We start from the raw sequence: 14924 nt of genomic DNA, 5'->3' as shown, positions 1-14924 counted from the left end.
TAAAAGAGAAATTGTTCCAAAGTCTCAAGTCCCTGAGACCAATAAGAGGCTGTGTTCGAGAACTATCCAGAATCTTGCCTACCTATTGCTGATAGTTTTCCTTTCTCGCCAGATAAATGAGATGTCAAAGGAAGTCACCAAGTTGAAGGAGGCCCTGAACAGCCTCTCGCAGCTCTCCTACTCAGCTAGCTCGTCCAAGAGGCAGAGTCAGCAGCTGGAAGGACTGCAGCAGCAGGTCAAGCAGCTACAGAGCCAGCTGGCTGTGAGTGGGCTTGTTTCTGCCTCCTGCTTGGGGGTGGGGGTGGAGGACGAGGCAGATTACGCACCAGCTCAGCTGGGTTGGGACAGGTTGGCGTGAGAAGAGCCCCAGCCTGAAGGAGTGGCTGAGTAGCTAAAGACTTGTTTGGTGAGGGCAGGAGGAAGTGGTGGGATTTCCAGTCATCACCTGCAATGAGGTGGGTCACCTGGATCTCTGAGAGGGGGGAGGCAGCACGGTGGCACATAGGCGTCACATTGACACATCCACTAACTTTTCACCCTCTCCATTTTTTTTTAACGTTTATTTTTTGAGAGAGGGAAAGAGAGACAGGGTGTGAGCAAGGGAGGGGCAGAGAGAGGGAGCCACAGAATCCAAAACGGTCTCCAGGCTTCCAGCTGTCAGCACAGAGCCTGACGCGGGGCTCGAACCCACAAACTGCGAGATCATGACCTGAGCTGAAGTCTGACACTTAACCGACTGATCCACCCGGGCGCCCCACCCTCTCTCCCTTTTTTTTGACCGCAGTCATTACTGTCTCTGGCAGTGGCAAGAACTTTTTATTAGGGCCCAGGATCTCTGGTAATTGCATATCTGTGCGTCTGAATCTGCTTATTGGCCCCTCTCTTCATTTCACCCAGGAGAGTCCTTCCATATCTGTATTCGTTTCCTGTGGCTATTGTAACAGATAACTTGGTTTAAAACAACACAAATTTGGGGCACCTGAGTGGCTCAGTTAGTTAAGTGTCTGACTCTTGATTTTGGCTCAGGTCATGATCTCACTGTACGTGAGTTTGAGCCCCGAGTGGGGCTCCATGCTGAGAGTGCTGAGCCTGCTTGGGATTCTGTGTCCCTCTCTCTCTGCCCCTCCCCTACTTGCACACTTGCTTGGGCTCTCTCTCAAACTTTTTTTTAAAAACTCCACAAATTTATGCTTTTAAAATTCTGGAGATCAATAAGTGTGAAATCAGTGTCACCAAAGTCAAAGTGTCAGCAGAGCTGGTTCCTTCTGGAAGCTCTAGGGGAGAATCCATTTCCCGGGCTTTGCTAGCTTTTAGAGGCCACCTGAATTCCTTGGCTCATGGCCCCTACCTCCACCTTTGAAGTACATCACTCCACCTCTGGTTCTATTCTCCCATCTCCTCCTTCCACCTTTGGCCTTGCTTCTCTAAGGACCCTTGTGATTATGTTTAAGAGATTCCCAGATAATCAGAATAAACCTTTCGTCCATCTCAAGATCCTTAACTTAATCCTACCTACAAGGTCCTTTTACCATATAGGTAACATTCCACAGGTTCTGGGGTTTAGGGTGTGGACATCTTTGGAGGGCCAGTATTTCACCTACCACAATATTTGTTAAGGTTTTTGTTGACATGGGTAGGTTATGTTTTCCATGTGAAATCAAAGGGTGGTTCAAGACAGATCTCTAGTTTCTGTTTACAAATAGGACCTGGATTTCATGATGTCTTCAGTATAGACTTTGATATGGGTGAATTCAGGTTTCTGCAGTCCAGACTCTGGCTGGCCACAGAGTATAAAACCAGCTTTTTTGTGTTATCATCTCTCGCAGCAAAGGAATGATCAGGGGAGAAGAAGATGCTCCCTATTGTGTTCTGCAGGTCATTTTTCTCATAAAGTGGTTATCACAGACTTATAGGTAAAGTGCTGATGGTTTATACAATCATTTTAAAATTTTCAATGTTTAATGAGCTCTTACGTATCAATATTATATAAGGTTCTGGTGGTATAAAAGTGAGTAAGACACAGTCCCTGTCTTCACTGAATTCATACTTTAATATAATGGCTTTCCATATTCTCTGTGTGGTAAGCACCAACTGATAGATGCCCAGCATGCTCTGGGCATACAGAAGAAGTGTCTCGAAAGGCTTCCTGCAGGAAGTGATGCTCATGTTGAATCTCAAGGGGATAGGGAAGAGGCAGCAAGGACTGAGATGTGGGATTTAGATGGCCCTTGGCAGCTGTGGCAAGGACAGTCCGAGTGGGGTGGTAGGGTGGGATTGGGACCCCAGTAGGCTGCCCGAGAGAAGTGACCGAGTAGCTAGGAATCTGATGGGGCTGAAGAACCACAGCAAGAGGCAGGAAAGGCTACAGCACATTTGCTAGAAAGGTAGATGGTGATCAGAAGGTGAGGTGCTTTCATTTGATTTCAGAGGTAATGACAGAGGCAGGGCTGTGACTGTGAGTATGTGTGGCTGGGAGGAGGAGGAGGAGGAGGAAGAGGAGGAGGAGGAGGAGGAGGAGGAGGAGGTCCCTGGGGAAATGAGAGGCCAAAGTGTCACGTGGCACATGCATGTGGATGTTGTGGCCATCCAAATGATGACAGAAACAGAGATGGAAAGGAGGGTGATGATCAGAAGATGAAGTTTTAAGTGACTGAGTGGAAGTGTGCAAAAGATGGGAGGAAACAACACAGAAAAAGGTACTAAGCACACCTTCTAATGGTGTGAACTTCAAGGGACTGAGGTTTCATAGGTTGTCCTTGAATAGGAAGGACAGCTCATGTTCTCACACTTATAGGAAAGAAGTGAGAAGGGTATTGATGGACTTTTGTAGATTTTTTAAAAATGTTTGTTTTTGAGAGAGGGTGAGCAGGAGAGGGGTAGAGAGGGGGGGACAGAGGATCTGAAGCGGGCTCTGTGCTGACAGAAGTGAGCCCGATGCGGGGCTCGACTCCACGAACCATGAGGTCAAGAACTGAGCCAAAGTCGGACACTCAACCGACTGAGCCACCCAGGCACCCCTGTAGATTTTTGGAGTGATCTATATAGGATCAATTTTTATCATGAAATTGGAGGAAAACCATCTTAGAAGAGGTCAGAGCTAAGATTTTTGAAATCGTCACTGAGGGGAACTGCAACAGTAGCTCCACAAGGAGAAATAAAAGCATCAACAGCTGTACTGAGGAACATACAGCGATTTGGGATTGGTGCCACCACCCTGTTCATCACCATTGACACCTAAATAATTGAACTCCCTGGGGGGCTCTAGGACTGGCTATTTCGTGAGAGATCAACAACTCCTTTTAAAAGACTAGATTTTAAAAATTAAAGTAATGAATACTTGGTTGTTGTAGAAAAGTTGGAAAATACAGAAAACTCTGGAAAATTTCTGTAAATAAAAATTGCCCATAATTCAACCACTCAGAGATAGTCATTTTTTGCATTCAGTATGTTTCTTTGCACCATTTATTTTGTGTGAATGTATCTGTGTATTTGCACAAGTATGTATACGTATGTTTTTTGCAACAAATGTGGGATTATATAATAACTAGTTTTTACGTGAATTTTCTTCTAGAGTTGTATCAAAATATGAAGTAGGTAGATTTTCTCCCCCTAAGAATATTGACAGATCTTTCTCTAAGAATTTTGACGAGTGTTCAGAAATCTACATTCCAGTGAGCCCACAACAATTTTTAAGTCCTCATATGCCAGCATTTGGTGGAGGAAGTCAATTGGGTGGTAGCATTTGGCCACAGCTTTCTTACCGTTTTTTGTTTTTATTCTGTAAAGGTCTGCTAAACAGTGTCAAATTGTCTCTTTCTAGGACTGCAAGAAACAACACCAGGAGGTGATATCTGTTTACCGAATGCATCTTCTGTATGCTGTGCAGGTATGATAACAGCCTATGAAGTACCTGGGTATCCTAAAGAAATACCATAGCGGATGTCACCCCAGCTCCCGTCACTAAGCCAGTAGAACAAATGAAAAGTCGAGGAGAATCTTTTACATTGAGAAGCTTTAAAACGCCTTTTGCATTGCTTTGGATTTGTCAGGAGCCCTGTGCCGTTTACGGAGAACAGCCTCATCCTCTGTTGAGGAATGAAGGAGGATGTGGCTGCTACCCCCACCAGGGGGAGGAACCCAGGCTTGCTTTCTCAGGAGTGCCAATGTTCTCAGCCGGCAGCACTGTCTCACCCCACGACTGTTGGCGGCTTGGCTGGCGAGGCTCACATTTGCAACTGAGACCCAGAAACCCTTTGCTGGCGGCTCTAGCACACCCAGCCTCCTCATCCTCCAGAGAGACAAGAGCAAGGCCCGCTCTCTCAGTCCCTCCTAGAAACGTCAGAATCAGTAGGGCTGACGTTCCTTTGGAAGATCCGGGGGAAAGCCAAGGGCTTCATGTCAGCCGGCCGTCGTGTTCCCTGGGGAAGACCGCCAGGACTGACCTTAAGTTCTAATGATTGTCTTTTGTTTGAATTCCATAGGGCCAGATGGATGAAGATGTCCAGAAAGTACTGAAGCAGATCCTTACCATGTGTAAAAACCAGTCCCAGAAGAAGTAGAATGGATTCCGTGGCAGGACACTGCCCCCTTGTTGTCCATCTTTGTGTTAGATCTGGAGTTGTCGGCAACCACTGCCATTGTTCTCACTCGTGGTATGCACCGTGGCCCAGCCTAGCTTTTTCCCTTTCCTAAGGCAGCTTTCTGAGGACTGGGTCCAGGAGAGGGCTGTCCTCCCCAGAGCTGCTTAGAGACTTGAGAGCAGCACAAGTGAAATGCCCTGGTGTCCCTTCAGATTCCAGAGCCGGAATCTGGAACCAGGGGTCTGGTCCTGGTCCTGGTGCTGGTGGGTGGGCACCTGCTGTGGGACCCGACCAGCTGAGGGGCTTTGTCATCACTGAGCAATATGTTGAGACCTCCCCACTCAGCGAACATTGCTTTAGTTCCTACACTCAGGCGGTGTCAGTCAGCACCCGAGAGCCCCTTTGCCTTTGGTTTCCAAGCCCAAAACATGATTTAACTTCTGACCAAAATAGTATGGCACTCATTATGTGGTGCATACTTAAGAGCCTTTATCATGACATCCTGTGGACGTAAAACATGAATCCCATCATTTCCCCCCCCTCTGCCTTATATAGCTCATCACCCTGCTTGTTAGTCTCAGAGTTTGATGAGCACTCTTAACTAAAATACGAAGTCGAAAAACAAAAGCAAGTTGTCCTTAGAAATTCTTTTGAAGCAAATCGTTGACATATTGCAAATCTTCTATGCAAACTTGCCTCCTGTTATCCGTGAAGCTCAGGAATCCAAACATTCGTGTTTCAACAAGGGACAGTAAACTGCGTGTTTACAGCCAAAAAAAAAAAAAAAATGCCTCATAGTTCTTAACCTCAGTTTTTTAAAAGTGTTTTTTTCTCTACAATATTTTTATTGGCTCTTAAAGATGTTTTCATAGCTAAACCCCTAAATGAGTGAAATTTACATTAGACTCTATTAACAAAGTATTTTTAGATAACCATGCTTATGACTTTTTTAAAGCATAACTTTTTCCTCAGAGTTTGCAGCGATAGCCAAGGTAGTTATGTATTCCCTTTCCAAACTCTACACGAGCTGCCACCGGCCCCCTAGCCTCTCTGCCATCGTGTCCTCACAACTGTAGCACATTTCTGAATATAGAAAATCTTCCTTTTACCCACTGAGTATTTTTGAATACCCCAGCTCTACCAGCACCCATAAATGATCTCTTGGAAGGACTGTTAGCCAATCACTTTTCCACCTTTGAAACCAGAATCCTAACATGGTACACATACATGATGGTGCATAGCAAAGGTCGTGGGGGCAAATACTTCTGTTCCCTTGACTTTCAGGTTAAAAATGTTTCGAACTTGCTTGCAGCTTCCTTATGGCATTGTTTTTGTTGAGAGATGTAAGCTGAATACAGACGTCTCCGAAGTATATAACACAAAGCGTAGGCCTGCTCTGACGGGGTCCACAGAACACAGGGTGCCTGGGCGCACAGGGTGATGGGCTATATTGGAAGATGTGCTCATCTGTATTGGATGAGGACCAACGACCACAAAGCAGAAACAGCTTTCAAGCTTGGTGTTCCTTTTCTTAAGTTGTTTATACTTCACCAATTTCGAAAATGCTCCAAAGAAATGTGAAAGGACCTTTTGTCACAGCACTTAAGAAAATACAAACAACCCCCCCCTCCTGCCCCCACGCAGAAATGCTGCAGAGTATAAAACTTGAGACATTTTGTAGGACGCCTGACAAAGTGTAGCCTTTTATCTTGTTTCAGGATGCGTATTTATTATAAGTACTCTGGTTAAATATTGAAAAGTTATATGCTGTAGTTTAGCATTTTGCCTTTGTAATTTACAGAAGGTATTGCAGAAAATAAACTTTTGTTTCATTTTGCATCTCTGTTGACTTTTGGTGCCTTCATAAGCATATGTGTATGGCTTCTTAGGATCAGGTCAGAGGCATTGGGTATGATGGTGCTTTCCACCCCAAGTCACACTCAGTGGCTGCCAGTGGTCCACGGTCTCTCGCTGTCACCTCATTTCCATCTCCTAGCATCTTTAATGTCGGACTCTGACACCCCCCCCCCTTCCACTTTAGAAGACCCCTCCGATTACATCACACCCACCCAGATAACCCAGGGAAATCCTTATTTAAGGTCAGCTGATTAGCAGCTCAGCCCCAAGCATCAGCCACTTGTGGGCAGCGGCATCATGGTTCTTCAATTCAAAATTGCCCCTCAGTTGTCTGTTCTCTTTTTAACTATTTAAAAAAATTTTTTTAATGTTTATTTTTGAAGGATAGAGAGAGCGTGAGCAGGAGAGGGGCAGAGAGAGAGGGAGACACAGAATCTGAAACAGTCTCCAGGCTCTGAGCTGTGGGTACAAAGCCTGACACAGGGCTCAAACCATGAGATCATGACCTGAGCCGAAGTGGGACAATTCACCAACTGAGCCACCCAGGTACCCTAAACTATTTAAAATCTTCCATTAGATTGGTCGTTTCTCTTCTTACAAGAAAAAAAAAAAAGATACGTAAAATATCTTGGAGAAATACCGTTCCCTATCACACATTTCTTTTTAACTGTTGCATAATATTTCATAGTTCGATGGTGCTGTATTTTTATTAGTTCCTCATTGATGCTTCCAGAATTTTACAGCCCTAAAAATGACGTGATGACTGTCCTATATATAAATGTCTTCATGTACACATGTGAGGACTATTTGGGTAATTTTCAAATTGCCTATTTTCACAATAGCTTCCATCATGTGATACAAGAATGCACAGAACAAAAGTAGAATGGCGTATGCATCATCACAGCGTGTGTGAGAAAGAATGGCCTTTTTCTTCACACTGGTTGAATAAGACTCATCGTTTTGTTTTCCTTACGGAAACTTGAAGACAGACTGCAAAGCCTTTAATAATTAAACCCACCCAACTTAAGATAAACACATAATACACTGTGTGGGGGAAATGTTCCCAGAACGTGTTGAAGCACAACCTTGTGCAACGTGGCATAACTGTGGAATGCTGGGTGCTGACAGCAGCAGAAACACTCTCCAGCAAAGATGGGGATGATGCTTTCTGAGCAGTTAAAAGGCAGGCTGCAAAACTAAGCGGGGGCTGGGAAAAGCAACAGACCAAGGCATTCACAGAGTGGCAATTTCTGTTCAGCTTTGGGCAAAGAATTCAAGCGTGAGAGTTGCATGTTTGTGAAACAATCAAAGGACAAGAGCTCAACTGTGATGGCTGCCATGAGTAAGCCATAGGAGCCTGTCGGTTGAGAGAGCAATCAAAGTGGGTTTCAGCAGATGGAAAAGCTCCTCTGAAGAGGAAGAGATAGAGGTGAGTGGAAGGGAAGACATCCCTGCACATTCATTATAAACCAAGCCCTACCATGGGAAGAAACCGTATATTCAAGTACTGTGACTAGATGTACTAGATTATAAATGGAAGATGTGTAGGGGAGAGAAAGGAACAAGACACAGCCAAATACTGTAAGATTTTAACGGGAGAAGTAGCGCGGGTTCCCTTTGTGTGACCTCTGGATGTTTTCAAACATATGCAAATTAAGTCAGGTTAAACACACTGAGTAGGCAAAATAGTGGACCTCCCCCCTAAGAGGTCTATGTCCTGATTCCTGGAATATGTGAATATTTTATGTAATATGGCAAAGAAAAATTAAATTGGCAGAATTAAGATTGCTAATCAGCTGGGTTTCAATAACATTGTCCTGGGCTCTATGGTGGGGCTGACTTAATCAGAAGGGTCTGTTAAAATGGAAGGAGTCAAGAGTCAGAGATTTAAAGATGCTGCCCCGGGGGTGGCTGGGTGGCCCAGTCAGTTAAGCATCTGACTCTTGCTTTCGGCTCAGGTCGTGATCTCATGGTTTATGAATCTGAGCGCCCACGTTGGGCTCCGTGCTCACGGTGCAGAGCCTGCTTGAGAACCTCTCTCTCCCTCTCTGCCCTGCCCCCTACTCGTGCGCTCTCTCTCTCTCTCTCTGAATAAACAAACATTAAAATAAAGATGCTGTGCTGCTGGCTCTGAGGGTGGAGGCTGAAGCCACAAACCAAGGAACGCAAGTGGTCTCTAGAAGCTGGAAAAGGCAAGAAAACACGATTCTCCCGAAAGCCCCTAGAAAGACCCAGCCTCGTTTACACCTTGTCTCTAGCCCAGTGACAGCCACTGCAGACTTCTGACCTCCAGAACCATGACATAATAGACTTGTGTTGTTTTAAGCCAATAAATTTGGTGTGATTTGTTACAGCAGTGATAGGGAACTGATATCCATACTGAGGAGCTAGAATCTCTGCTACTGGAGAGTTCCGCAAGGTGACTCCAGGCTTCTTAAATATTGCGGAGCACTGATAATAAGCCAGGCACTTCGTTGAGTGCCAAAGGCTCAGTGGTGAATGTAACACCTCCCGCTCACAAGGAACTCACAACTGATCAGACCGGGGCCTGCCACCTGGTAGGGATTCAGTATTCACTGGGTGGGTGGATATTTAGATGAATGAATTGTCTAGAAGGCCCTGCAATGCTCTGCTCTTTCGAGGACCCATTCTTCAGCCTCCTCATTCTTAATTGCCATTTTGCTCTTCCTTGAACCCACCAAACTTGCTCCTGCCTCAGGGCCTTTGTACTTGCTGTTATCTTAAAATGTTCTTCTGACATTTGTATTATTTCTCCTTTATTTCCTCTGCTCAATGCCACCTTGTCAGAGAGGCCCTCCTTAACTACTAGCACAATCTATATGTCCGCATCACTTTCTAGATCCTTTATCTGACTTTATTTTTCTCCATACAATTTGTCACTTTCATGTAATGTGGTTCACCCAGTTGAGGGAGGAGGGGAGTCCTAAAATCCAGCCCACCCTCTAGTCCCAAAGCTTAACCACTTAACAGGGGGCCTGAGTCTGGATGAAGGAAGAGGCTTTTTTTTTTTTTTTTTTAATTCTAATTCACACAAAATTGTTGCCTATTCCCTCAGCTCTGTGTCTTTTTCTAACTTGCAGAGACATCAGACTATTTACTAATAGCCCTGTTTTTCTTTACCTAGTAGAATAGAAGCTCCAAGACAGCAAAATCTTTGTCTATTTATTTGCTATTGCTTCCCTAACGCTTAGAACAGTATTGGGCACAGAATAGGTTTCTTCAATATGCATTTTTTTTTTCTGAGTGGATGGACAGATGCATGGAGACTGTGAGAAACTTAGAGAGTGCCAATATAATGGTGTCAAGAGGAGATTATGGATGGGATAGTGTGGGAGCTCAGAAGTAAGGTCTCTAACCCATTCTAGAGAGGACAGATGTGTTTTAAGAAATTATACAGTCAAAGGGAAATCTTATTTGCATTTCCTGTCCTTAAGTTTCACAGTCTTTGAAGTTGAAATAATTAGGAGTTAATCACGGTTTATTTGGGGATGGAAGAATCTGGAAGGACCCTGTGCACATGCTTCCTCTGTATGATTCTGTAACAGTGATGCTTGTTCAGGATCAAGGGAGGGACCGTGAGCCAACACACTGAAAGCAATGCCTGCCCAGATTACTAGCACCGCATTTCAGTTACTGAACAAAGTTTCAGCACATTTACCCGTGACTAAGGTTTACATTTGGGGACAGGGTGAAGATGGCAAGGAAAGAAAAAAACCACACACAGGTTTGACCTGTGTCTTTAACCTTCTTTAACCTTCTTTTAATTTAACCTTCTGAGTCTTTAACCTTCTTTTAATTTTACAGATGAACTACTTCTGGTCAGAGCTAATTAAATGGAGGTGGAACCAGAGTGTCATTCTTAAAATGGGAATTCAGTGCCTGTTCTGGTACCTCACTTCCCTTCACCACATGGGCAAAAGCCAGTGTTCAGGAAGGAGAAGTTACACTTAATACACTGAGAGACAAACTCCCAGCCAATTCCCAGAATGACAGAACATTAAAACCTTTCAATTTGATGAAGACCAACTTAACGGTAAGGGAAATGAGAATTAGAGAACAGGAAACCAGTTCTTCCTTTTTATCCTCATATATGTTAAATACTGTTCATAGTAACAAATACTCTTCTTGCATAGAAAATCGAGACCCAGGGGCTGTGATTTGCCCCAGGCCACACGGAGTCAAAACCAGATAGGGGAAATCTTGAAGCTAGTTCATTGCTCTCATCCTTGTTCCATGTTGGGAGATCTCTTAAGAGACAGAATAAAGGGGGTGGGCTCTTTCTAAAATTTTGACTCAGGATCTTGAGCCAACAGTTTTAAACCTTAAGTTAAAAGGCTGTCCAGGTTTTCCTTAAGAGATACTTAAGCAAACTCATTTAAACAGCTCCTCCAACCTATCTTGGTTGGTCTCTCTTGGCAGTCTTGGATCCGTAGCAATTAAACTTCATCCTCCGAACTGGAAAGAACAAACACCGAATCTAAACACCACCTGTGAAGTTCTTAGTAAATGTTTTCCTTCTCTCTCTACCGAGCCTGCTTTTTTGGAAATGAGGACACATCACCTTCAGCTTGACTTGCCATGGGCCCCTCGTTTATTGTAGGGTTCGTGATCATACTCTTATACACAAGGCTACGGGGCCGGTGCTGTTCCTTCAGGTACTAGCCACAAGCGCCCCTGCACCTGTCAGATCTGAATTATTGTTACTGTGTATGTCAGGCCACTGAAGAGGAGCGGTGGTATACGAACACGTGCTGCATAAATCAGGGCTGTGTGGTGTTTGCCAAATGTGCCCCACCCCCTCGACAATGTTCCCGGAACTGCTAATCATTAGCAGAATTAGTGGCCCATTGCTTAAACTACTCATTTCCTGCACTCCGCGTTCCTGATCAAGCATGGCTCAAATCTCACCGGGAGAGGCAACACAGACGGTGCCGACACCGTCAGTAGTCATACCTGAGCCTTTTCTCTCCGCTCCCGGAGAGCCAGAACACCGGGGGGGCGGAGGGGGTGAAGGGGGCGCGCAGGGGGGCGCCCATACAGCCGGGTACACCGTACACTACTGCTTTACGTAGGTAGGGTCGTGGAACCCGGCGCTCTCTTCCATCCTCCGGTGGGATTTCTCTCCTCTTCCCGCATCTTCAACCCTGACAGGTAAAGTCCCTTCGAGAAAAACACTGGTGACGTTTCCGCTGCAGCTGAGGGAAGTTTTGAAGGCAAGCCTGAGGCTGTGCGAGTCGCGCCCGGACAAAACAAAAAAGACCGGAAAGCCCAGGTTGGCCCCAGCGGCCCTGAATTTTCCGGGGCCGGAAGTTCCCTGCGTGGCTATGGCTACAGGCGCCGACGCTCCCGGCTCTGTCGGCGGCGTTCCGTTCCCATGGCAACCCCGTTGTCTTCCGAGACGGAACCTGGGCTGCTGGCGCGCCAGACGGACCTCTCAGGGTCTCGCTTCCGCCAGGCACCTTTGCGGCGCTCTGAACGAGGTCCGCCGAGGCCTGGACGCTGACGCCGCTGGAGGAAGCTGAGCTCGCCGGCTGAGGGAGACGAGAAGGGTAGTTCCGGGGCGTGGCTTCTCTGCCCTCGGCCGGGTCGGGGCTCAACCCCTCCTTTGCGGCGCCCAGCGTGTGCTTTTCCTCGTGGAACCTCTGCGGCGGGGACACCGCCCGCCAGAAAGAAGCCTTGGGATGCTCGCCTGGGGCTCGGGATGTGGCGTCAGGGTTTACGAAATTGCGGGGAGAGAAGAAAGGGTTTTGCGTTTGAGAGAGGCGCCAAAGTTTGGTGTTATAATTTATTCAGGGACGTATGGTACCTCGTTGAACAGAACTCAGGAGTTTGAGAACTCACAACTCCTCGCCCTGGCCATAGTTTTGAAAGTCGAGATTAGAAAGAGAAATTAATGAAGTTTCCTTCTGGTTTTTGGATTGTGGACGTTCCGGAGCCTGAGTCAGAGAGAGGCTGCTCAGGGCTCAGGTGGGAATGAGTGACCTTCTGCAGGGTGAAATGAGGAGCGACTTGGCGGGTGTTAATGTTCAGTACAAAACCGTGCATTCGATTTGGATTTAAGCGATGGGGAGAGCCATGAGAATTGAATTTCACAAATCATTATCAATCGGATTTTTGCCACGAGTTTTCAACCATTTCCCCCCATCAGCTAACGACAATACCAAAATAGACGCGTGTGTGTTCCTTAACTGGGACTTCCTATTAAATAGTGGGAATGCCCTAGGGACAAGAAGAATTAACTGGCTATATCTCATTTAATACTGAAAGCCGCTCCTTTGCTTGCATCCATCTTGCAAAAACAATATCAGACTTGAGCAGAACATAGTTTTGATGATTCAGGAGCTGTAAATGCACTGGCTTTAAGGGGGCAAGAAAAAGTCAGGGATTTTGGAGGTACTATGGAGTAGGAATTAGAGGAAAGAACTTTTGGGGTGCCTGGGTGGCTCAGTCGGTTAAGCGTCCCACATCGGCTCAGGTTATCTCACAGTTTGTGAGTTCAAGCCCCGCGTCAGGCTCTGTGCTGACAGCCTGGAGTCTGCTTCGGATTCTGTGTCTCCTTCTATCTCTGCCCTTCCCCCACTTGTGCTCTGTCTCTCAAAAATAAATAAATGTAAAAAAAAAAAATGTAGAGGAAAGAACTTTAATTCAGAGGTTTAATTTGACAAATGTCTTTAATTTCTGCTTTCCAGGTGTCTCTATGCATGAGTGTGTATAGTCTATTTTTGCATTTCAGATGGGTTATATATTTAGGCAGTTTCAGTTTGATGTTAACAGCATCCAACAGAGGGAAAATAGGATAGCTTTTTTTCCCCAAAGCCGACCTCACCTGTGATTCTTGGTAGGAAGAAGATGCAAGCCAGCCCCATCCGCATTCCAACCGTCAGCAATGACACGGACTGGGACTTCTGCTTCCACTTGTAAGTAGCTCAGAACCTTGACATCACACTCAGTCACTGGCCTGGAACACAGGGATCTCCCACTTCAGGCAAACCTGGGGTGAGGAGCTTTGAGTGCCTGTTATATAGAAGAGAAGGTTGAAGTTCTGTGATGTGTTTTAATTACGATTCTGCTCTAAGATCCATTTGTATTTGTGCAACCTGTGCAAGAAGGAAAATAATTTTTTCCTAACCTATTTTTTACAGATAGGTTAATTATAATTGTAACAAGATTGATAAAGTCATGGAGAATTCAATATAACAGAGTTAATGAGCAAATTAAAATTGTGTTGTGAAATAGACAATAAGTAAATTAAACTTTCACATCATAATAGCTAATACTTATTGAGCAAATACTATGTGCCAGGCACTGTTCTAAGTGCTTCTGTATATTAACTCATCTAACTCCCAACGTCCCTGTAAGGGTGGTGCTATTATACCATTATAATTTTATAGCTAAGGAGTATGAATCAAAAACAGGTTCGGGAATTTGCCCAACACGGAGCTAGTGATTTAAACTAAGCGGTCTGACTCCAGAGTCAATTCTTGAACCATTCCTTTGTACCAAGAGTTCCCAACCTTGGCATTGCTGACATTTTGGGGTGGATAACTCTTTGTTGTGGGGGCCTGACCTGTACACTGTAGGATGTTTAGCAGCATTCCTGGTCTCCACCCACTAGATGCCAGTAGCACCGTCCCAGTAGTGAAAAGCTGAAATACCTCCAGAGGTTGCCAAATCTCCCCTAGGGGAAATGTCACCCTTGGTTGAGAACCATTGCTCTATGCCAATGCTATCAAATAGAAATATAATGCAAGTCATAAATGCCAGCCACAAAGATAATTTAAAATTTTCCAGTAGCCGTACTAAAAAACAAAAAAGAAATAGGTAAATTGAAGTTTAATAGGATGTTTATCTTAATGTATCCGAAGTATTTTATAAAATAACTAATGAAATGTTTTATATGTTTTCTTCAAACTAAGTCTTTGAAATTCAGTGTGTATTTTACACTTATAGCACATCTCAGTTCAGGCTAGCCACATTTCATATGCTTAATAGCCACATGTGACAAGTGGTTAATAGCTTAGTAATTCTGTCCCTCCTCATGAAATATCTTGAGGTTAAGGTTTATGTAATTTTTTTATTTAATATAAAAATTGAAATTAAGATATAGAGTTCATAGTAGAGTATCTTGGAAGGAATCAGATAATTCACATTTATTATTACTAGTCAGAATTCATATTTATTATGGCAACATATAGAATAAGTTACAAACCTGGCAAGGCAGACCTTTCATCCAACCTGCCTATTCTTATTTATTGACTTTTATTTTATCTTTCAGGGTATCTGACTGGCCAGTATTCTCCAGTCGTCTTATCTTTCATGACAAGATGTTTAATCCAAAGCCAGTTTAAGGTTTTGCATTCTCATTTGTCAAGACCTCGATGTTTCTCCTTCCTTTGAGGTCCCTGCTGTTCAAGCTTACTGCCTTTGGTCTCGGCTTAATTTCATTGAAGGGTGAACTTCAAATAT

At 44.7% G+C, this 14924-nt stretch overlaps 2 protein-coding genes across 13 annotated transcripts in view; both read left to right on the top strand.

The window, feature by feature from the left end:
• Nucleotides 1-6419, top strand: part of RAI14 (retinoic acid induced 14) — a 142662-nt gene extending 136243 nt beyond the window's left edge. For all 7 annotated transcript variants that reach the window (XM_053201636.1, XM_027075140.2, XM_053201638.1 and 4 more), the window contains 3 exons: nt 113-262; nt 3821-3886; nt 4482-6419. In XM_053201636.1, the coding sequence (XP_053057611.1) occupies nt 113-262; nt 3821-3886; nt 4482-4559 (294 nt within the window). In that variant the 3' untranslated portion in view covers nt 4560-6419. The remainder of the gene's footprint in view (nt 1-112; nt 263-3820; nt 3887-4481) is intronic.
• A 5060-nt stretch (nt 6420-11479) lies between these two features.
• TTC23L (tetratricopeptide repeat domain 23 like) overlaps nt 11480-14924 on the top strand; it is a 60104-nt gene continuing 56659 nt past the window's right edge. For 4 of the 6 annotated variants that reach the window (XM_053201605.1, XM_053201601.1, XM_053201593.1 and 1 more), the window contains exons 1-2: nt 12175-12425; nt 13301-13375. In XM_053201605.1, the coding sequence (XP_053057580.1) occupies nt 12352-12425; nt 13301-13375 (149 nt within the window). In that variant the 5' untranslated portion in view covers nt 12175-12351. Of the gene's footprint in view, nt 11610-11931; nt 12011-12174; nt 12426-13300; nt 13376-14924 lie in introns of those variants that run through there. The other 2 variants (XM_053201607.1, XM_053201606.1) reach the window with 2 other exon arrangements.

Source organism: Acinonyx jubatus, chromosome A1 (genome assembly GCF_027475565.1).
Source record: "Acinonyx jubatus isolate Ajub_Pintada_27869175 chromosome A1, VMU_Ajub_asm_v1.0, whole genome shotgun sequence".
NCBI lineage: Eukaryota > Metazoa > Chordata > Mammalia > Carnivora > Felidae > Acinonyx > Acinonyx jubatus.
This window is presented reverse-complemented; position numbering and strand designations above follow the sequence as displayed.